This window comes from Rhyacophila brunnea, unplaced genomic scaffold (genome assembly GCF_057557595.1).
Source record: "Rhyacophila brunnea isolate RB1 unplaced genomic scaffold, BYU_Rbru_1.0 scaffold_8, whole genome shotgun sequence".
In the NCBI taxonomy this organism is placed as follows: Eukaryota; Metazoa; Arthropoda; class Insecta; order Trichoptera; family Rhyacophilidae; genus Rhyacophila; species Rhyacophila brunnea.
In genome coordinates this window covers 29,255,163-29,279,311 of record NW_028233350.1, presented here as the reverse complement: position 1 = coordinate 29,279,311, position 24,149 = coordinate 29,255,163, and the positions used below count along the sequence as shown (strand labels likewise).

At 36.3% G+C, this 24,149-nt stretch overlaps 2 protein-coding genes across 2 annotated transcripts in view; one reads left to right on the top strand and one right to left on the bottom strand.

Moving 5' to 3' along the window:
* Positions 1 to 6,432: 6,432 nt before the first annotated feature.
* On the bottom strand, positions 6,433 to 11,962 carry LOC147064112 (uncharacterized). The gene is made up of 5 exons (XM_085959144.1): positions 11,936 to 11,962; positions 11,319 to 11,574; positions 10,339 to 10,433; positions 9,734 to 9,898; positions 6,433 to 6,579 (listed from the first exon to the last, which is right to left on the bottom strand). The coding sequence occupies exons 1-5, from the start codon at positions 11,960 to 11,962 to the stop codon at positions 6,433 to 6,435; spliced, it is 690 nt and encodes a 229-aa protein (XP_085815270.1).
* Positions 11,963 to 18,256: 6,294 nt separating this feature from the next.
* Positions 18,257 to 24,149, top strand: part of CCT2 (chaperonin containing TCP1 subunit 2) — a 44,191-nt gene continuing 38,298 nt past the window's right edge. Inside the window, exons 1-7 of the mRNA XM_085958710.1 lie at positions 18,257 to 18,331; positions 18,526 to 18,699; positions 19,363 to 19,498; positions 20,129 to 20,342; positions 20,870 to 21,008; positions 21,856 to 22,064; positions 22,246 to 22,420. Coding sequence (XP_085814836.1) covers positions 18,329 to 18,331; positions 18,526 to 18,699; positions 19,363 to 19,498; positions 20,129 to 20,342; positions 20,870 to 21,008; positions 21,856 to 22,064; positions 22,246 to 22,420 — 1,050 coding nt within the window. The 5' untranslated portion in view covers positions 18,257 to 18,328. The remainder of the gene's footprint in view (positions 18,332 to 18,525; positions 18,700 to 19,362; positions 19,499 to 20,128; positions 20,343 to 20,869; positions 21,009 to 21,855; positions 22,065 to 22,245; positions 22,421 to 24,149) is intronic.

Below are 24,149 nucleotides of genomic sequence, written 5' to 3'. Positions count from 1 at the left end.
TATCATTTATCCGATTGCGATGAAACCTTCGTCAGTTGTTGTGGTAACACCCGCAATGGTTTTTGAATTAGTACAACTATCTTCTTCTTCTTCTATTCTATATTCTTCTATTCGTATGCGTTTCTATTCCATTCATCCTATTGCAACAAATTTTTCGTCAGTAATTGTGCCAACACCCACGAAGGTTTCTGAATTGGTACAACCATCTTCTTCTTCTATTCTATCTTCTATTCGTATGCGTTCCTATACCATTCATCCGATTGCAATGAAATTTTGATCAACTGTTGTGCTCACGCCGCAAAGGTCTCTGAATTGTTACAACTATTTTCTTTTTCTTCTATTCTATCTTCTTCTATTTGTATGCGTTCTTATACCATTTATCCGATTGCGATGAAATTTTGACCAGTTGTTGTGAGCACGCCCGCAAAGAGTTCTGAATTAGTACAACTATCTTCTTCTTCTTCTATTCGTATGCGTTCCTATACCATTCATCCGATTGCAATGAAACTTTGGTGAGTTGTTGTGCCCTTGCCCGCAAAGGTTTCTGAATTACTACAATCATCTTTTTCTTTTTCTATTTGTATGCGTTCTTATGCCATTCATCCGATTGTGATGAAATTTTGACCAGTTGTTGTGCGCAAGCCCGCGAAGGTTTTTGAATTAGTACAACCATCTTCTTCTTCTTCTATTCGTATGCGTTCCTATACCATTAATCCGATTGCAATGAAACTTTGGTGAGTTGTCATGCGCATGCCCACGAAGGTTTCTGAATTATAAAATCATCTTCTTATACTATTCGTATGCGTTCCTATACCATTCATTCGATTGCGATGAAACTTTTGTCAGTTGTGTGCGGTTTCTAAATTATTATTATATAACATACAAAGTTTGTTGTTTGTTTGTTCCATCCAATTTTGTTTTTTTTTTTTACTACATATTTATAACATTAATAACGTTTTCATATTTTGGATTCGATATTAATTTAGTGTTCTTATGTTTGACCTTTACTCCTATTATAATTATTTTCATATTGCCATATTGTATTACACAGATATTTTAATATTAAATAAATAATTAGCTCTTATTATTTTTCAAATATCTAAGATAAATATAACCACGAAGCGACCCCGTGCGAAGCCGGGTACTTCAGCTAGTATTATATAAATAAAATAAAGACTGATGCTATGTTTGAAGGGGCTTTAAGTTACATATGTAGTGTTGGATATTTTGTGAGCTACCTACTGATAACCTGTGGTACAGGACTAGGTGTGTACTGAATTAATTTATTTTAAAATTTAATTTGAATTGAATTTTTATTTGAGATGGCTAGGCGAGCGCTGTTTAGTATAAAGTTTCTGATAACGAGTTATGGTTTTAGAAAATTATGCTGATGGAGCTCAATAATTTAAAGTACTATCACTTCCCTCCATTTTGGTACCTATGTGAATTTTTCTCAACTGTCACTTTGTGTTTTGTTTTCTTTTTTTATCGTCTGTATTTGGGATGAAGGTGGATAATTAAGGCACCGGAATTGTGATGGAAGCGGCGAGTTTATTTACGTTTATTATACTATATGGTTACATTTTTAATAATTTAATTCTACGGCGGGCGAAATGTACGCGTTCGCGATTTTGCTGCTCGTAGCGTTCTCAGCGCCATCTTGTGATTTTTTCCAACGAGAGCCGTTGGCGAAAAAAAGCGACGTTGCAAATCGTCAACGGTTATATTATGGCATTGTTGCCATTCAACATTATTATAATCTACTCTAAGGCATTGCCGGCTCGGCTCTGTTATTAATATTTAATTATTTTCACAATCAGCCATTATTATTTGTTGGCTTCGATACCGATTCGGGCCTCTTCAGATACACAAAGACATCCCCAAATGGGGACCATACGGGGGTGTCACAAGCGCACCTCTCCGGAAAGGCCCGAATGGGGATCGGGCCAACTAAGGGCTGATTACGATAGCGTGTGTAACTGGACAGTGCGGCGGCTTGATAAGGGGTGGTTGCGTCTCTAGACGTTGAAGGATCGAAGCCCTCCCGGTACGTCGGCGGCTGGAGAGACTCGGATGCAGCACTGTAGCATAGTGGTTCGCTGTTTCCAGGCCTACCGTAAAGCTGCTGAGAGAGGAGGGCGTCGCGCCCAGCCCTCTCAACACCCTCGGACCATCGGCAACCGGAGAGTTTCGGATGCAGCACTACGCCGCTTTGTGGGCGTAGTGGTTCGCGGCTCCCCATGTCTACCGTACGGGCGGATGCTGAGAGAGGACGTCGTACCCAGCCCTCCCAACAGCGACCGTCCGAAAATCAGTCGATCCCTCACGAAAATGCATACCGGCGCATTACTCGACCCCCCTTTTTTTTTTTTTTGCTCGCTTGCCCTGCCGCGGCTATCGAATTACACGCACTACACTGATATTATACTAATATAATATGCAGAAAACTTAATTTAATACTTAAATGGCTTTAAAGTTTATAAAAATAATTTTAAAAATATATAAGGGCCCGAAATGGACTGGAACGCCATTCTGCCTCATACAACCGCTCCGGGTTGTAAAATTTTCCACTTCGAGCACTGAAATAACTTATTATACATCGCTTCCAAACACAAAACACTTAAAGCTAACTAATCTACGAGGGTGGGTCAATAATTCCTTAGAAAAAAGCATTAAAACAGTTTTTATTTTTGTATTTTTTTTTATTTCTCAACATAATCTCCTTGGAGCTCAATACACTTGGTTAGACGTTTCTCAATTTTTTTTAAACCGTCAGAAAAATAAGTTTTCGGAAGGTCCTCAAAATAAGCATTTGTCCGATCGATGACTTCTTCATTTGAAAAAAAACGTTGTCCACTTAGCCATTTTTTTAAGTTTGGGAAAAAGAAAAAGTCACTGGGGGCTAAATCTGGTGAATACGGTGGGTGGTCGACCAATTCGAACTTCAATTCTTCAATTTTAGCCATTGATCGTAAACATGTGTGAACACGGGCATTGTCCTGATGAAAGAGGATTTTTTTCCTGTTTAAATGAGGCCGTTTTTCTTCAATTTCGTTTTTTAGCTGGTCCAATAAAGATGCATAATAATCCCCTGTTATTGTTTTTCCTTTTTCCAAATAGTCAACGAAAATAATTTCACGTGCATCCCAAAATACAGTAGCCATAACCTTACCAGCTGATTTTACGGTTTTCACCTTCTTTGGACATGGTTTGCCTTCGCAATCCACTGCTTTGACTGTTCTTTCGTCTCGGGAGTATAGTGGTGTATCCATGTTTCATCTACAGTCACAAAGCGACGAAAAAATTCATCCGGATTGCGTTGCATGAGCGACAACAGGGCTTTAGAGGCCACCACCTTATTGCGTTTATTGTCGACTGTGAGCAAACGCGGCACCCATCTTGCAGAAATATTTTTCATGCCCAATTTGTCATGTAAAATAGAAATGACGCTACCTTTTGAGATCCCTGTAACCTCAATTATCTCACTCAACTTTAATCTTCGGTCACTTAACACCATATCGTGGATTTTATTGATCATTTCTGGTGTAGTCACCTCTACAAGACGTCCTGAGCGTGGTTCATCCTTTGTTGATGTACGACCACGTTTAAATTCATTTAACCAGTTATAAATAGTTGCAAGTGAAGGAGCAGATATGCCGTGAACTAAATCCAACTCATTTATTATTTCCTTTGCTGTTAACCCTTTTATATTAAAATGTTTAATAACAGCTCTAAACTCAATTTTCTCCATTTTCCATTTTTCCATTTTCCACAAGCAAATTTTTTTTTTAAATGTACGAGAAACACACAACAACTCGACCAATCTGATTGAAACTTCGCAGCATACTGAATCGGTAGTGCCGCTGCATGAAAACAAACCGCTTACAGTACTAGTCGCGCCACCTTTCGGCTTTTCTAAGGACTTATTGACCCACCCTCGTATGATGCTAATGGCTGAGGATGCTGCTTGGCTGCTTTCCGCTGATGGAGGCTGCTTTGTTCAGCTGAAGAAGGCCGCTTTGTAGCTCTCTTCATCATGGTGCATCTGGGCCAGGGCTGATTGCAAGGCTTACAGACACGCTGCTGTTGACGAAGAGGGCTCAAGCGGCTGATGATGCAGGGCATTTGATGCCGTTTACCCTCGTTGGAGCCAGGGTCTTGCCCGATACACTCGTCCGTGGGCCAAGTTCGCTGGCGGATGCAGTTGGTCGGGAGTACATCGGGAGCCATGACTTCGCAATCCGGGTGTTTCTGCTCTTTTCTTCACTGGCTTGGCTTTAGCAGCATCCTCTTTCTACTGCTTATTATTATCTTTTTGTTGAGCGCCACCAGAGGCAAGCCTCTGGATGTTTCTTCCTCGCCGTTTCCTATTCCGGTGTTTGGATCTCAGGGTGTGTGTCCAGGTGAAAGAAATTTTACCTGCTTCTTGATTCCAGACGATCAAAATCAAGAAGCGTAGTCCCACGTTGACTGGGGCCACTTATCACTTCCCTCCATTTTGGTAAGAGAATTTCTCAACTGTCACTTTATTTTTTAGTTATGGTTTTTTTTCGTCTGGGTTTGGGATTTGGAGGTGGATAATTGACACACCGGAATTGTGATGGAAAACGGCGAGTTTATTTACGTTTATTATACTATATGGTTACATTTTTAATAATTTTATTCTACGGAGGGCGAAATATACGCGTTCGCGATTTTGCTGCTCGTAGCGTTCTAAGCGCCATCTTGTGATTTTTTCCAACGAGAGCCGTTGGCGAAAAAAAGCGACGTTGCAAATCGTCAACGGTTATATTATGGCATTGTTGCCATTCAACATATTATAATCTACTCTAAGGCATTGCCGGCTCGGCTCTGTTATTAATATTTAATTATTTTCGCAATCAGCCATTATTATTTGTTGGCTTCGATACCGATTCGGGCCTCTTCAGATACACAAAGACATCCCCAAATGGGGACCATACGAGGGTGTCACAGTACCTATACTGATTGCAATGGAATTATTTTATAATAGAATAGAGTAGAATTTACCGTTTGCGTACGAATAATATTCTTACTGTGATAGCTATGTGCGGGCGGTAGGTATGGTATTCTATCAAGGTAACGTATTGTATGCTATCGGTAGTGAGTTGGACTTGCTTCGTTTTTAATTAATTTTTGAAGTTAGGTCAATTAAGTGGTTTTACAGAGATAATTAGTATACTAATTGTAATGAAATGATTTTAGTGAGATAAATTGAGACTGTAATTTATGAACTTTATGTATTAAATAGTGATTGATTTAAGGTAATGGTTCTATGGTGCAATTTTAATGTTTGTTAGATTACTTAACTTTCGATCCCGAGTATCCTGGGAGGCGATCTCTGGAGACTCCGCGAGAACTGGGGCAATTTACACGGGCAAGCCGGAAATTATAGAATGCTCTGTCATATATTGTTTACACGATGAGCGCGTCTCCTTATTTCAGACTTATCCCGGAGCCGCTCCTGGGCTCGCAGCAATCTCGCGAGAACGTTCGTCAGGATGCACGGTATTCGCGGCAATAAATGAAGCGAAAGCCGAACACAAAACTCGAATATTTTAAAACAAACTTTTCAACTCAAAGCGAGGCGAGAGCAAATTCAGGTAGCAAAAGGTGGGGTAGAAGATTTTTTCCCCCTACTTGTATATTATGATAATGAGTAAGAAAAAACGAGTTTGCCAATTCGGATGACTTCGGCACAACTTTTGGCTGGCAAAAAACCGCAAAATTTTGGGTTTTTTTTTTTGATTTTTCGCTTATATCTCAAAAACGGTCGGTCATAGCAAAAAAATATTGTTAAATACAATTTTAAAGCTTATTAAATTTCCTAAGCTTTTACATTTTATGTTTTTTTTATATCTATGACCGTTTCTGAAAAATTTGCTGTTGAAAATAGTATATATGTATTCGAAAACACGCGTTTTAGGAAAAATCAAACTTTAATGAGAAGAAATACCATTTAAACTTAAGATCTTACAAATAAACAGTTTGGGGTTACAAACTAGAATTTATGGTCAATGGGCCTATTGTTCCAGATGGTGCGTGGGGCGGGGGGAGAGGTAGTGGGAGTGGTAGAAAGGGTCACATTCCAATATCCCCACCAGTACCGCTGATGCCATGACACGAATCAGTACCACTTTTGTTTTAGTTTAGTTTCCATCGCTTTGTCTTTGAAATAAAAAAAATATATTTTATTTTTCCCATTGTATTTAGATAGTTATTGATCGATTAAAATATGTTTAAAGCTTTGCTCTATAGTATGCCTCTACTATACTACCTATCTCTACTTAATGAAAATAAAACTGATCTAGATTTAAGATCTTACAAATAAAAGATGTTGATAGTTTTAGTAATGATAGCAAAACAAATGTTAATACCTACAGAATAATAATATTCACCAAACATCTTAATTTTTTAACCGTTTCTGCCACTTTGGTGGAGGTGGAGTAGGCAAAGGTTGTACGTCTTCAAAGTCTTGCAATGCAGCTCCCACGTATGTATTTCATCAGGGCTGGCGTCTGGATTGTTGAATACTGTGACCACTTCCTTCAAATGAATATTCTTCTCCAAAATACCACACAATTTAATCCTTATATGGCCAAATACGGAGGATGTTGTACCACACCCACTGAACGCGTGTGTGAAAAGAATTGTACGTGCGCCATATTTAAACGATTTTGTCGAGAACAACACATATGGTTTACTTCCCTTTCCAGGATTACGAAAGAATAAGTTGTTCAAGAATTGTCCTCTTGCCGACATCAGTACAAGAAGGTCAATATCTTCACCTATTATTACTACGCTTTTAAATTCATTTGCTTTTAAAATGCCAGTAGTTACAATTAAAACATCGGCATCCTCTTCTGCCTGGTTCACTTTTATGCCAACCTGTAAGAAAGGCGATTTTTTATTATTTTCGTTGCTCAACAAAAGTTTCTGGTCCAACTGATTGACAGTGTTTCCTTGAAACATAATTTCAGGGTGTGATTTTAAATTTATACGGCGTAATCTTTCTACAAACTTTGTCCCACTGGATGGAGCATTGGATGGATATCCGTCAAATACAACTTCAATTTGTGACTTATAGTGTTTTGTCAAATAATCCGAATACATTTTCGCAATGTCACCAAAGGATGAATTTCGGGACCAAACTACTTTATGTAGGTAGGAGATGTCCTCCATCAACCACAATAAACTGATTGTTAATGTTGGTGCCGTGAGTCTCAATGCTGATGAAAGCCTTGTAGAATAACGATTTTGTCCCTTGTCTCATACCCTGTTCTGAAAACAGGGACATAGGGTAGGGTGCTATATGTATATATGTTAAGAAATGTTGCAAATCTTCCTCCGTTTCTTTACATATACATATTCTTCCAAATAGGGTAAGTAGATCAGCTACAACAACTTTAGCGCTTCCTGCTTTCATACTACCGCCAACGGATGCAATAGTAACACTTTTGTCTTTTCTTTTGAATTTAACATTGTGAAAGTCGTTACCGACTATTCTATTAATCCCTTCTTACCCCTCTTCTTGGGAATTATAGCAGTTTACTGCTGTTCCTCCAACAATCCCACTACTCAACGACATTACCTCATCGGTTCTGAGAAATGGGTAGTGTATTGATAGCCATTCAAGAAGCTTACTTGAGTCAGCATTGTCTCTGTCAATTCGGGAACTTCTCATGTCAACATGCTGTTCCGATGATTCGGACTGAACATTACAGAATGACTCAATTTCATTGCATATTATGTTCTGCATACTGACCATTCCCAAAGTCCATCTGGTTAGAACACTCTCAGTTATGCCTCTGCCCTGTGTTAGACCTCCATAAATCTTCATTGTTTTCATTAATGTTTGTTGGATGGTCATATCCGACCAAATTCCACTCCAGTGTTTGTCAGAGCGACGTATCGTAAAATATCCTCTGCTAGTGAACTCCTCAAACTCAGCAGCGTCCATTTCTCTTTCAGTTGTTTGCATATCCTGAAGATACAAATAGGCACTTTTAGCGTAAAGAAAATGGCCTCCTGCACGAAAGAATGAAATCATTTTTTCAATACTTTTTAAATGAAGGTTCCAGTCACCAGTTCGTTCGGCCAGAATTAAGTGTTTGGTGAGCGTTGTCATTCAAAAATACTGTATCCATAGTTTTGCAGTGGGACCATTATTTTCTTGCAAACACAATACATGGTTTTTTCAAATTTATTTATAACCATTTTGAGGATAGTATCATTAGACTATGATAGAGATATTACTAGTAAGGTAATGGAGTGCACCTACTTCTTCTTCGGTAAGTTTAATTATTGTATCCCAACACAATACACATGTAAATAATAAACATAACTGCGCGCGCGATGGAGACTAAACTAAAGCAAAAGTGGTACTGATTCGTGTCGTGGTACCAGCGGTACTGGTGGTCTACTGCCAGCGCTCCATTGGCGAGCCAAAAGTCCGACGACAATAAGTCTTCAGATTTTTCTACGTTCTGCTACTGGCCAACAGACGTTCAACGAAACGAGTATATAATTAATTTGACGAGTAAACAGTCGACTTTGACAGCATAGATAATATACGTATATCTGACAGTTAAATCGTGATGGCGTTAAATGATACCGACGTTTTATGTTTTTTTGGGTTATTGGGTGGCAGATAATGTAATAACGAAGCAAAGGGTACACAAATACTGGGTGAAACATTGGATAAGGAAACGAACGACATTATCCCACACAAATTTAATACGAGAATTGCGTTTGCAACCGAGCGATTTCCGCAATTATTTGCGAATGTCGGAGGATGTATACACAGAACTGTATAATTTGGTCTCCCCATTTATTAAAAAAAAAAATACTATGATGAGGGAAGCTATTTCTCCTCATGATAGATTATGTGCAACCCTGCGATTTTTGGCTGCCGGCGGAACATTCACTGACTTGCATTATAGAACTGCGATTGGAAGACAAACTCTGGGCAAGATAATTCCTGAAACTTGCCAAGTCATCATTGACGTTTTGAAAGGAGAATATTTCAAGGTGTGTATTATATTATACGTCATCTAATAAAGTTGGGCAAATTTACAAATATATCATTAACAAGTAGACATTGGTTGGTCTTATAAGTGAACGTTTAGTGGATTGTTTTACCTATATAAATCATAGACGGCAACATCATAAGAATGGCAGACAAGATGCATTTGAGATAGGTATATATATAGTCACAAATAAGGCCATCGTTGACATGCTAAATATTCAATAGACCATTAGAATGCTGTACCTAGCCAGGACTCTCCATATAGGCTGTAAGCAAGCTGCTTAATTATTCCTGTTGAATGTATTGTAATACTAGTCATATTCTTCGAAAAGCAAGCATGGAATTTGATTTCTAAATGAGGCCACATAATAATATAGGTTTGCTAACATAGCTCAAATACTTACCATTTGTTGTATTGCTTAAGCTAAGGTTTATAGGCATAAAAACAAACAAAAAAACAAATATTTTTACAAGATATTTATTCATACAAAAAACATTAATTTATTATACCGGCTTTTGTACATTTTTGCTTAATATACGATAAACTGGTTGAGTATGAACAGTAGTTGCTGGCATTATTTTGTCACTTTGTCCCATAAAGGCAACTTCATGCATCAGCTTCTCGGCCAGCAATCTTTGTCCCTGTGACATCGATCGTAGTTTCATGGCCATCATTTTGCCAAAAACATCAAATTCATCTTCAGTCTTCCTTAGTTTGTCGGTGATTAATTCTAACACTTTGTTGGCGCTATCATTCGATTTTTTTCGTTTGAACGATGGGGGTTTTGGTGCTCTATTGAGATTCGACCTTGGAGTAGTCGACAACGTGGATGTTGAAGGCGAATATTCTATCTGTAAATAAAATGTTGATTATTTTTTGTTGCAGTTCCCTGATACGCACGAAGGAATGGAGACGATTGCAGAAGAATTTAATAGTAAATGGCAATTTCCAAATTGCCTGGGCGCAGTTGATGGGAAACACATTGCAATCGTGCCACCTGCAGGCGCCGGCTCCCACTTTTATAATTACAAACATTTCCACAGCATTGTTTTGATGGCGATTGCAAATGCTAATTATGAATTTATTTATGTTGATGTTGGAACAAATGGACGTATTTCTGATGGAGGCGTACTGAGAAAATCTGATTTTTTCAAACGTTTAGACGAAGGCAGATTAAAAATACCTGCACCAAAAAAATATTTTAATACTACCGGGGCTGTCACATGGCAAGAAAGTATGATAAGCAATAGATAAATTAAACCAATGTAACAATTTAGTTAAAATGTTTTACCTCAATACAATCTTCGTTGTTTAACGAGTTGGAGTAACTCTCATCAGGAGACATGTTTTCCAAATCGTCCACCATGCTGGATATTGAGCTCGATTCTGTAAAACAAAATGTAAATTGTTAAAATACAACATAATACTCAAACTTGTTTTTTATTATCTCTCCCCTAAGTACCCATTCCTTCATACGGTTAATATTGATATTGGTATAATTGGTGTAATCCAGTATATCGGGTATTTTCAAAATGTGTTTTCCGCTGTATTCCTCATAACCAAACTGTACCATTAATTTTGATTGATGATTGACGATTTATTGATTGTCTCTGAAGGAACCTAACTCGAGCGATTTTTGATTTTATGATCATTTCTTTTCTTCTTCTTTCGACCATGTCCGATCATAATATGGACCTCCACGGAGTGGAGGTTTGTATTGACAGATTTTGTTTTTACGAGAAATGGATGTCAGCCACTTGCTCAACATATTAGGTCCATACTCTGACTCATACACAAATTGAAATTCAATGTGTACTTGTCAGACCCAGGATTTGAACCTGGGACCCGACCACGACTCAATAAGCCGCGCTTCCACCGCCATGATCGTACCTATATATTATTATTTCTTACCTACCTCAGCAAAGAATAAATAATTTTATTGTGACTAGAAATGATTCATAGCTGTATGTTTTAATTGCTTAATAGTAGCTAATCTAATGCGATGTCACTTTCAGAGATACGACAATGTCATAGTCTGCACGTGTATAATAAATAGCTTTAAAGCATTCCCTCGTACCTATATATTATTATTATTTATTACCTACCTCGGCAAAGAATAAGAAATTTTATTGTGACTAGAAATGATTCATAGCTGTATGTTTTAATTGCTTAATAGTAGCTAATCTAATGCGATGTCACTTTCAGAGCTAGGTACGACAATTTCATAATCTGCACGTGTATAATAAATAGCTTTAAAGCATTCCTACGTACCTTCCATTTGGTCGTTCAAGAACTCCAAATTTTTATAGTACCACAGTTTGGGTAGATAAACTGCGTCTGTGCCGGCTCCGCTTCGATATGATGTCCTTACTTTATTTCTCTCCTTTCTGTAACCCGACCTCAATGTCTGTATTTTCTTTTTAACATCGTCGACCCTTGCCTGCGGCTCCACCTTGATTAAAATCTCCAAAAGTTCCGCATACGCCAAGGACTTGGCATCACGATTCTTGTATAGTGGGCTGGTCGTCTTCCACAACGATGGGTTGTCTTTAAAACAACTAATTAAATCTTCCAAGAAACTTTTCGAATGCACTCGTAGATCTACCATTGTTGTTATCGATGTGAGATGTCCGAACACTTTGAATGACAGTTGATGGCGCTGTCGTCCGTCGGCATAGATATAAATAATGTGACGGTAAAGCGTGGTGAACGTACGAATTTCAGCGGCTCGGCGAGTAAAATATCAAACATGTTTGAAATCCAACGAGCCTGGTCTGCGGATTAAAAAGTCCGCAGACCTGGGGTGCTCCACGCGAAAAAAAAGTCCGAAGACTGTAAATCGTCTGACTTGCGTGCCAATGGAGCGCCGGCATACCACTCCCACGCACCATCTGGACATTGGGCCCATTGACCATAAAGTCTAGTTTGTAATCCCAAACTGTATATTTGTAAGATCTTAGGTTTAAAATGGTATTTCTTCTAATTAAAATTTGATTTTTACCAAAACGCGTGTTTTCGTATACATATATACTGTTTTTAAAAGCAAATACCTCATAAACAGTCAGAGAGAGAAAAAAATGTATGAAAAAAAAAATTTAGGGAATTTAATAAGCTTTAAAATTTTATATAACAATATTTTTGCTACGACCGACCGTTTTTGAGATATATTCGAAAAACCAAAAAAAAATCCCAAAATTTTGCAATTTTTTGCCCGCCAAAAGTTGTGCCGATGTCGTCCGAATTGGCAAACTCGTTTTTTTCTTATGCCAGCGCTCCATTGGCGAGCCAAAAGTCCGAGGACAATAAGTCTTCAGATTTTTCTACATTCTGCTACTGGCTAACAGACGTTCAACGAAACGAGGTATATTATTAATTTGACGAGTAAAACCGTCGACTTTGACAGCATAGATAATATACGTAAATTTGACAGTTAAATCGTGATGGCGTTAAATGATACCGACGTTTTGTGTTTTTTGGGTTATTGGGTGGCAGATAATCTAATAACGAAGCAAAGGGTACACAAATACTGGGTGAAACAATGGTTAAGGAAACGAACGACATTATCCCACACAAATTTAATATGAGAATTGCGTTTGCAACCGAGCGATTTCCGCAATTATTTGCGAATGTCGGAGGATGTATACACAGAACTGTATAATTTGGTCTCCCCATTTATTAAAAAAAAATACTATTATGAGGGAAGCTATTTCTCCTCATGATAGATTATGTGCAACCCTGCGATTTTTGACTGCCGGCGGAACGTTCACTGACTTGCATTATAGAACTGCGATTGGAAGACAAACTCTGGGCAAGATAATTCCCGAAACTTGCCAAGTCATTATTGACGTTTTGAAAGGAGAATATTTCAAGGTGTGTATTATATTATATGTCATCTAATAAAGTTGGGCAAATTTACAAATATATAATTAACAAGTAGACGTCGGTTGGTCTTATAAAGTGAACGTTTAGTGGATTGTTTTACCTATATAACTCATAGACGGCAACAGCATAAGAATGACAGACAAGATGCATTTGAGATAGGTACCTATATATATAGTCACAAATAAGGCCATCGTTGACATGCTAAATATTCAATAGACCGTTAGAATTGTGTACCTAGCCAGGACTCTCCATATAGGCTGTAAGCAAGCTACTTAATTATTCCTGTTGAATGTATTGTAATACTAGTCATATTCTTCGAAAAGCAAGCATGGAATTTGATTTCTAAATGAGGCCACATAATAATATAGGTATGCCAACATAACTCAAATACTTACCATTTGTTGTATCGCTTAAGCCTTAAGGTTTATAGGCATAAAAAACAAACAAAAAAACAAATATTTTACAAGATATTTATTCACACAAAAAACATTAATTTATTATACCGGCTTTTGTACATTTTTGCTTAATATATGATAAACTGGTTGAGTATGAACAGTAGTTGCTGCCATTATTTTGTCACTTTGTCCCATAAAGGCAACTTCATGCATCAGCTTCTCGGCCAGCAATCTTTGTCCCTGTGACATCGATCGTAGTTTCATGGCCATCATTTTGCCAAAAACATCAAATTCATCTTCAGTCTTGCTTAGTTTGTCGGTGATTAATTCTAACACTTTGTTGGCGCTATCATTCGATTTTTTTCGTTTGAACGATGGGGTTCTGGTGCTCTATTGAGATTCGACCTTGGAGTAGTCGACAACGTTGATGTTGAAGGCGAATATTCTATCTGTAAATAAAATATTGATTATTTTTTGTTGCAGTTCCCTGATACGCACGAAGAAATGGAGACGATTGCAGAAGAATTTAATAGTAAATGGCAATTTCCAAATTGCCTGGGCGCAGTTGATGGTAAACACATTGCAATCGTGCCACCTGCAGGCGCCGGCTCCCACTTTTATAATTACAAACATTTCCACAGCATTGTTTTGATGGCGATTGCAAATGCTAATTATGAATTTATTTATGTTGATGTTGGAACAAATGGACGTATTTCTGATGGAGGCGTACTGAGAAATCTATTTTTTTCAAACGTTTAGACGAAGGCAGATTAAAAATACCTGCACAAAAAAAACCTACTGCTAATTCTGATGCACTGCCATTTGTTTATATTGGCGATGAAGCCTTTGCATTACGTAACGATTTCTTAAAGCCGTATTCACAAAGGCAATTAAATCACAGTAAAATAATATATAATTATCGGACATGCAGAGCCAGGCGAATTATAGAAAATGTTTTTGGCATTTTAGCTGCTAGAAGCTCCAATAAACATGAAAATTGAAAATATCAATACAGTTGAATTAGCTTGCTGTGTGCTGCACAACTTTCTTCGTCGCAAATCAACACATTCTTATACTCCTTCTCATGACCTTGATAGGGAAAATCCTGAGACAGGTTTAATAGAGCTCGGACTGAGGTTACAGGACACCTTAGCGCCTTTGGAAGCAACGACTAATCGGAACTCGACTGCCAATGCTAAGAAAGCGCGAGGAGATTTTGAAAAATATTTTAATACTACCGGGGCTGTCACATGGCAAGAAAGTATGATAAGCAATAGATAAATTAAACCAATGTAACAGTTTAGTTAAAATGTTTTACCTCAATACAATCTTCGTTGTTTAACGAGTTGGAGTAACTCTCATCAGGAGACATGTTTTCCAAATCGTCCGCCATGCTGGATATTGAGCTCGATTCTGTAAAACAAAATGTAAATTGTTAAAATACAACATAATACTCAAACTTGTTTTTTATTATCTCTCCCCTAAGTACCCATTCCTTCATACGGTTAATATTGATATGATTATTTATATTGGTATAATTGGTGTAATCCAGTATATCAGGTATTTTCAAAATGTGTTTTCCGCTGTATTCCTCATAACCAAACTGTACCATTAATTTTGATTGATGATTGACGATTTATTGATTGTCTCTGAAGGAACCTAACTCGAGCGATTTTTGATTTCATGATCATTTATTTTCTTCTTCTTTCGACCATGTCCGATCATAATATGGACCTCCACGGAGTGGAGGTTTGTATTGACAGATTTTGTTTTTACGAGAAATGGATGTCAGCCACTTGCTCAACATATTAGGTCCATACTCTGACTCATACACAAATTGAAATTCAATGTGTACTTGTCAGACCCAGGATTTGAACCTGGGACCCGACCACGACTCAATAAGCCAACGCTTAAGCCGCGCTTCCACCGCCATGATCGTACCTATATATTATTATTTCTTACCTACCTCAGCAAAGAATAAGTAATTTTATTGTGACTAGAAATGATTCATAGCTGTATGTTTTAATTGCTTAATAGTTGCTAATCTAATGCGATGTCACTTTCAGAGCTACGACAATGTCATAGTCTGCACGTGTATAATAAATAGCTTTAAAGCATTCCCTCGTACCTATATATTATTATTATTTATTACCTACCTCAGCAAAGAATAAGTAATTTTATTGTGACTAGAAATGATTCATAGCTGTATGTTTTAATTGCTTAATAGTAGCTAATCTAATGCGATGTCACTTTCAGAGCTACGACAATTTCATAATCTGCACGTGTATAATAAATAGCTTTAAAGCATTCCCACGTACCTTCCATTTGGTCGTTCAAGAACTCCAAATTTTTATAGTACCACAGTTTGGGTAGATATACTGCGTCTGTGCCGGCTCCGCTTCGATATGATGTCCTTACTTTATTTCTCTCCTTTCTGTAACCCGACCTCAATGTCTGTATTTTCTTTTTGACATCGTTGACCGTTGCCTGCGGGTCCACCTTGATTAATATTTCCAAAAGTTCCGCATACGCCAAGGACTTGGCATCACGATTCTTGTCGTCTTCCACAACGACGGGTTGTCTTTAAAACAACTAATAAAATCTTCCAAGAAACTTTTAGAATGCACCGTAGATCTACCATTGTTGTTTTCGATGTCCGAACACTTTGAATGACAGTAAAATAATGATGGCGCTCATAGACTAATATATGGCGCTGTCGTCCGTCGGCATAGATATAAATAATGTGACGGTAAAGCGTGGTGAACGTACGAATTTCAGCGGCTCGGCGAGTAAAATATCAAACATGTTTGAAATCCAACGAGCCTAGTCTGCGGATTAAAAAGTCCGCAGACCTGGGGTGCTCCACGCGAAAAAAAAGTCCGAAGACTGTAAATCGTCTGACTTGCGTGCCAATGGAGCGCCGGCATTACGCATTATCATATATATACAAGTAGGAAAAAAAGCTTCTACCCCACCTTTTGCAACCTAAAAGTACAGATTGACTGGACTAAACGTGAAATTCGCATCAAATGCAAGCGGTAGCGGCTGCGTAGCTAATTCGCTGCGAATATTCGCGTTGGTTTGTGCGAGCCTTAAAACAGGTATATATTATAAAGTACGCCCAAAATACTATAATTTTGAATATCGGAAAAAATATCTAAAAAGTATTATAATTTCGATATTTTCGTTCGATAAATTGGTGCAAAGTACTATAATTTCGCAATATAAGAAAATTTAGAGAAGTTGGGAAAAAAATTGCTCGAAAAACGAAAAAAAATCTCTTGACTTTGTTTTAAAATGAAATTGCTTGAATTATTCGCTAAGTATTTTTGGTCGGAAGAGGTACGTAAATATAAAGGGGTCTCGGAGTTTCATAAATTCTCCGTTTTTTTCTTAGAAACAAAATACTTATACATTTTCAATAGATGACATACGTACTATATTTTCCCCCAAATACTATAATTTTGGAGGCTCCATATTATTATTCCACTTTAAAAAGATGGCAGCACTGTTTTTGTCTATTATCAGTGTTGCCAACCGTACTATAATTATAGTATTTGTACTATAATTTTCTTTTGCGTACTATGTACGATATAAAACAGGTATAGTACGCCCAAAATACTATAATTTTGAGAAATCGGAAAAAAAGTTGCCAATAGAAGAAAAACAACACCAAAATAATCCGTGAGAAGCAAAAAAAAAATAGTCCCCGTGTCTAAAAAGGGTGACGTTAATTACTTAACACAGCAATTTACAAACTGGGAGTCGCGGAGTATTGCAAAGGGAGGCGCGAAAAGTTTAACACAATTAATGTAGCCACAGTTTTGCAGTTTGCAAATGCATAGTTTATAAAACGGCCGCTAGTTATAAACTACACAAAAAAACAGTCTTATAAAAGGTTGTTTGCAAACCTTTCTGCAAATATGGAGACTAATTTTATAATCCCTCACTTTTATACTATTGTGAAACGCAATGGCTATCTCGTAAAAAAATGAAATAAAAAGGTCAAATTAATCAAAATGTTGAAATTTGAGGCAAATTTGTTTAGGAACGATAATTTTGTTGTTAAACTTGTTTATTTGGTTAAAATTTGAAAAAAAAATGAGTGAATAAATCAATCCAAGGACCACTAATGCATTCACTGATTTAAAACGAAGGCATTCATAAAAAAATTGGAGCTTAGGAAATCAAAATGACAAAAAAGAGTTTGCCATGTCTTCACTTTTAAATGATTTCTACGCCAGATATATTGAAACAAACAAAAATCTATTTACTGAGTTCTTGGTTAGTTTGCTAATGCACTTTTCACATCATTAGGTATTTTATTAATAGCAAAAAAAGTCGCCTGCGGCGCTGCTTTGTTTTGACACTGTTAAATATTTTAAATATGGGGTAGAAAAATCCTCACCCGGGGGGATCCATGATAGAATCCATTTGTCAATGAACGAAGATGAATTTGGATTGACTACTATTGAAATTGATTGTGCTAATAAACAAGCACATTCGTCAAAAATTTATGTAATATAAGTAGAAAAACCTTGTTTATTTTTTTTTCATTTTTGTATTCAGAAGTAGGTACATTGTTTATTTAAAAAGGTGGTTTAATGAAATAAGGGGGGGAAGGCACCTAGATTAGTTTTTTTTAAAAGGGAGGCGTAGTAACATAAATTTTGGAAACCACTGACTTAACATTTTAATTTTGTCTAAAAAACCAGACGTTAATTACCCTTCATGGATATTTTGTCTAAAAAAACAAGACGTTAATTACTTACCCCACGTTTAATTTTTTTTAAATGCAGAAAATTATTGGTCACTCAACGCGTACTATATTTTTTGCCGAAATACTATAATTTTGAAGGCACTGTACTATAATTCTACTTTCAAAATATGGCAACACTGTCTATTATCATTATTTAATATTTATGGTCAATTATTGTAAAACGCTCGTGCTCAGCCGGTGTGAAGTTTATTAATATTTTACAAATTTTAAGAAACTGACTGAAAATGGTGAGGGTTTATGTATTTTCCTATACAAAGATAGTTAGAAATATATAAATTCCGATATTGTCGTGAAGTTATCTTGTAAAACGTAAAATAAATACATGTGGTCCATCGAAATAAAGGATGTGACATCCCACGTGCGGTTCTAGATGCTTCGAATGAATCACAAATATATATTTTTTATTAATTTATTCTTTTAGGTGTCACTAAACCCTGTCCGTGTTTTGAAAGATGATACCGAAGAAGAAAAGGGCGAGCTTGCTCGTATGTCATGTTTCATTGGAGCAATTGCAATCGGCGATTTGGTAAAGAGCACCTTAGGACCCAAAGGAATGGACAAAATTTTGGTGTCATACGGAAGGAATGCTGGATCGGTTAGTCATAAAAGTCGTAAAATATCAAAATTTTTGGTATTATAATTTGGTATTGGTACTTACTAGGTAATACCCATGTTTATATAAAAAAAATTGAAATATGAAGTCAGCATCTTATTCTGGTGTTTTTATTTTGGTGCCTACCACCATCTTAGGTCTTTTACGCGTTTTCGCCCAAATATTAGATTTCAGTCTCCACGGTTTAGGGTTTGAAAATAATATAACATTGTGTATTTTAACCTGAACCATGGTGAATAAGTAAGGCGGGGTGCAATGGGACAGTGTGTTCCAGAATTTTTTGGGGCTGTATTCGGGAAACGCACAAGCATAGAAATATATAAATATGTTTTTTTATTAATAGAAATATATTATAATGAACATTGTAGGAAAAAAGAATTACATATTAATTAATGCAATTTTTGACATTAGATTTTTGTTGGGAATGTACTTATGTGGATATTCCTATTTGTAAATCTCATTTAGTTTCACGCCAGAGAGTGGTGATCTGCATTGAAATGTTATTATACTCGTACACAAATGAGTCCTTAGGTGCATGCCAAAGTGCTCTAGGGCGCATCTGCACAGGTTTGGGAATCACTGGCGCTACACTATACCTACTGTTTATAATGTCTTATTAATTTTGAACATTTGTTATTATTGCAGGTTGAAGTGACAAATGATGGAGCCACTATTTTAAAATCTGTGGGAGTAGACAATCCAGCAGCTAAAATTCTCGTAGACATGTCCAAGGTTCAGGATGATGAAGTCGGTGATGGTACCACTTCAGTCACAGTTTTAGGTGAGGATTTATGATTTATTTATTAAGTGTAATATGAAAGTGATGAACTCGTGGACTAATGTCTCATTTGTCAAAAATCGTAAACAATTTTTAGTCACTCAATATCCAATTCTATTGTTAATTGTGTAGCGATTGTCAAGATAAACTTTGTTATTGCTTGATCAATTAATACATACATACATGACTATTTTGACACAAATTAGTCTGAAATTAAAACATTGATTAAATAATTATTAATCACTATAGTAGAAATATACCCAGTCGAAGAACAAACCATGTCATTTATTGTACATAGAAAGCTAACCAAATACACTGAATTACAATTACTTATTATATTTTTATTGAAAATTGTCACAAATAATATATTACCGTAATATTAAAATCAACTGCCAAAGATGGCGGCTATGTTGCCATGTTTTAATGGTCAATCTATTTTTTGTGACTTGTAACCTCAAACATTCCAGAAATGCATCAATTATTGCTGTAATATTATAAATTCATAAGGCCCTAAGTATTATGGTTTGAGGTCTACATATAAAAAAACATTTATTTTATTTTTGAATTAATGAATTTTTCTCCTGTCCGTTAAAAGTTAATAAACGTGATAAATTCAATATATGACATTTTCAGCTGCTGAGCTATTGAGAGAAGCGGAGAAGTTGGTAGAGCAAAAGATTCACCCACAGCTCATCATTGGCGGGTGGCGAAAGGCGACAGCCGTTGCCCGCGCCGCCCTCGAAAACTCTGCTTTGGATCACTCCAATGATGAAGTGGCTTTCAGACAGGATTTGATGAATATCGCCAGAACTACGCTCAGCTCCAAGATTCTCGCACAGCACAAAGAGTATGTACATTTTATGCTCTTACCAAATTAGATTATTTTGGCTATTGTTATTTATCAAAGACCAAGAAATATCGCCTTCTATGGAGATGGAGTGTTTATATATATGTAGTAACTAATGTTTAATTAGCTTCAGGTTAAGTTGTAGCAAAATCCTCCAAGATTGCACGGAGATGAAAACACCCTCCTTTAGTGCTCCAATCCTAAAATAAGTTTTCTTATTAAATATACCATTATGTATCACTGAACAATTGTATAAAATCTTAAATGTCAGCTGTCCGCCATGGAAAAAAGTCTTTTTTCTGAATCCAGGGGTCTTGGGTACGAATACCACGCCTGGAAAATTCACATGTTGTCTTTCAATCTGTATTTGAAAAAAAGCCAAAAGTTTAGAAATTTCCTTCGGAGGCGGCCAATATCAACCTTTGATTGATCGATTTTCTTTATTTGATTCACTTTTTCTATGCAGAAATATGGTTTCAGTTTGTCCAGTACCTGAAGAAAAAATTATCTATTGTCTATTTTAACAGGTATTTCTCAAAGTTGGCAGTAGACGCTGTCCTCAGATTGAAAGGCTCAGACAATTTGCAGTCAATTCAAGTGATCAAAATCAAAGGAGGTCTTTTGGAAGATTCTTTCCTCGATGATGGTTTTCTCCTTGAGAAAAAGGTTAGTACATATTTAAAATATTTGCTGAATCAATCTACTGGATGTCCATTACATGATTGCATACAAACAATAGAAATACAGTATAACCTCGTTTTTACGTGCCCGGAATTCACGTTTTCCCGGCAATTGCGTGTAATTTTTTCAGTCCCGATGTATTTCAGTACATTTAATACCCGCATTTACGTTTTTCTATCCCGCGATTTACGTCGGAAATATTCAAAATATGCGAGTTACGCGCGCTTATCCAGTGTGATGTTATAGAAGGCTGGGAAAGGATTTCAGACCAACCCCTGGAGGATTATGTAAACCTTGACTCCAATGTTATGACATCAGACTTGGTGGAAGTTGATGACAGTCATTTAACACCAGCAGACTTGTCTGCTGAAGAACTGTCTGATGAAGAGGTTGATATTCCAACGAAAGAAGAAGCAATGAGGTTCATCGAGAGTTTAAAAACCTACTTTACATGCTTTGCTGATATTCAAGATGACACTTTTAAATGTTTATATAGTCTTGAAAGAGAATTACATAACAAAAAAAACAAAAATGCAACAAACTAATATACATGATTTTTTTAATAAAAAATAAAAAAAATTTCGATAAAAATTTAAATTGAATGTTGTTGATAAAACGTTATTTTTTTAGAAACATATAATTTAAATGTTCTTTTTTTCAATATCCCCCTTTTACATTTTCCCTCCAATTAGGTTTTTTTTTAAGTCCTTTAAAAAATGTAAAATAGGAGTATGTACAATATTACTACTAAGATAATATGTCCTTAACTTATTATAGTTAGAACAAATTTAATATAATCTTCGGTGCTCAAATTACTTTTCTTACTTTACAGGTTGGAGTTCACCAGCCGAAACGTGTTGAGAATGCAAATATCTTGATCGCCAATACCCCCATGGATACGGACAAAATCAAAGTATTCGGTTCAACAATAAAAGTGGACTCCATGGCGAAGATTGCCGAATTGGAGGGGGCAGAGAAGGAGAAGATGAAGGACAAAGTCAATAAAATTCTTGCACACAAATGCAACGTCTTCATTAACAGGTATTAAAATATATCCCATATTATATTACAATAACATCTTAATGAAATCTGTTGATTTATTAATTTCTATGATAAGTATCTGGCAGAGACATTAAGGGTCTGGATCCTAAAAGCAGGCTCAATTTTGTGAGATATTGTCACTATTCCACCGTAATTATTTTAATGTTTCTTTTTCTTTCAGACAATTGATTTACAACTACCCCGAACAACTGTTTGCCGATGCTGGTGTGATGGCGATAGAGCATGCCGACTTTGCAGGCATTGAGAGGCTGGCCCTCGTCACCGGTGGAGAAATCGTCTCCACCTTCGACTCCCCCGGAAAAGTCAAGCTCGGAAAGTGTGAACTCGTCGAACAGGTCAGGGAACGTTTAATCATACTAGTTTAACCCATTTCACACAATATAATGAAAAATTTCCAAAGTTCCAAAAACATCCTCACCACAGATTTTTTTTCTGTCACCTCTGGCATAAATGATTACTTTGGGATAAATTTCCTTGGTTCAAAGTTTAATCTGGCTCCAACCATTATTTCAAATTGGTTAAACATGAATAGACAAGAAAATTATGTGCGTTATTAGCATTGACATTATTAATGGACAACGCACTCAGTACTGCAGCTAGCAAGTAAATTCGCGCATAGCGACATTCGCACATGTATAGGTAGACGTCACGTCACAAAATTTCGCAATTTCCATTATGTGATATCACGCATCGGGAATTTATAGCAATATCACCTTTATTGTAATGGCGTTAGAACAGTGTTTCTAGTGTCAATGTTCATTTGAGTGAGCGATATTGATATTAAAATATGAATTAAGACCCGACAAAAAGCATTGGGAATTTATAGCTATATCACCTTTATTGTAATAGCGTTAGAACAGATTATGCCATTCGGCAGACCCGACAAAAAAGTGAGTGTCATTTTTTTTTTCCAGATGCTTCGTCCATATTAATGTCATTGGTTATTAGCTGTTGGAAGTGTGTGTATACATATATCTTTTTTTAGGACTTGGGACATCGATTTGTATTATATGTAGCAAAGGGCATTCTTTCTCCAATATTATTATCCAACAGTAAAACCTTGATAAACTTTTGTATGATAATCAGTTTCATCGAAAAAATTTAAATAAATCTATAATTCTTCTGATGAACTTATTAATATCATTGTTTACAAATATCACTACATAAAACCTTGTTAATACGAATTCCATGGGACCGAAAATCGAAAAGAAATTGAATTACGAAATATGAAATGTATGGGAGAATTTTTTTTTTTGTTTTGATTTTCATTAATTTCGTTTCCGATCATAGATATGCCTACCAAATTTCCGATACAATTCTTTCAAATTAAAATCTGTGCAAATACCATGTGTCATTAATCCATAAATTGAAGTTACCAAGTAGCTAGAATTATAGAAAAATACGAAATATTTTTTATTTTTCTAATTAACACATTTTTCGTTTTATTGAATATTTTTGTATGCCAGGACTCTGAAATCATTTCAAATTACAAAATTCGAGTTAAAGGTATGGTTTTATATGAAAATAATGTTCAAGGGACTTTTTTTTCGCGAAAATTTTGAATTACGGCGATTTTCGAATTATCAGTGTTTTTACTAACGAGGTTTTACTGTATTTATCCATGTCAGTCATATCAAGCTTATGGTACCACATTGTAAATAAGGTTTTATAGTACATAACAGGAAAGAGTGGGAGGGGGGCCAAGCGAGACAAGCTGACGCGACAAAAGTGATATTAACACTGCTGGTGATAACGACCATAGACAATATTCATATTCACCCCACCTATTAGGGCATGGGAAGAGATGGTATCTTCCACGCGGAACCACCATATTTAAAAATTCAGATAATCAACGTTTTACTGTTGGTATTTTGTTAGGTATCTAATTTGAACAATTGAGGGAATAACGTAATATTGCTTTCATAGTACATATAATTAAATATATTATGTACATAGTTTTGGTAGAGGATTTAAAAATAATTACACACAAATTCAACATACAATGGAATGGTTTTTTATGGTTAATTTTTTATAATGATGAAATTATTTGCTAATACAGAAAAT

Bases quoted from the DNA above. Each gene is read 5' to 3' on its own strand.
- LOC147064112 (XM_085959144.1), bottom strand. From the start codon at position 11,962: ATGGTCAATGGGCCCAATGTCCAGATG. The intron at 10,434-11,318 runs GTACGTAGGAAT...TTTGTTTTACAG, and splicing joins CTTGAACGACCAAATGGAAG to AATCGAGCTCAATATCCAGC. The intron at 9,899-10,338 runs GTAAAACATTTT...TTTTATTTACAG, and splicing joins ACAACGAAGATTGTATTGAG to ATAGAATATTCGCCTTCAAC.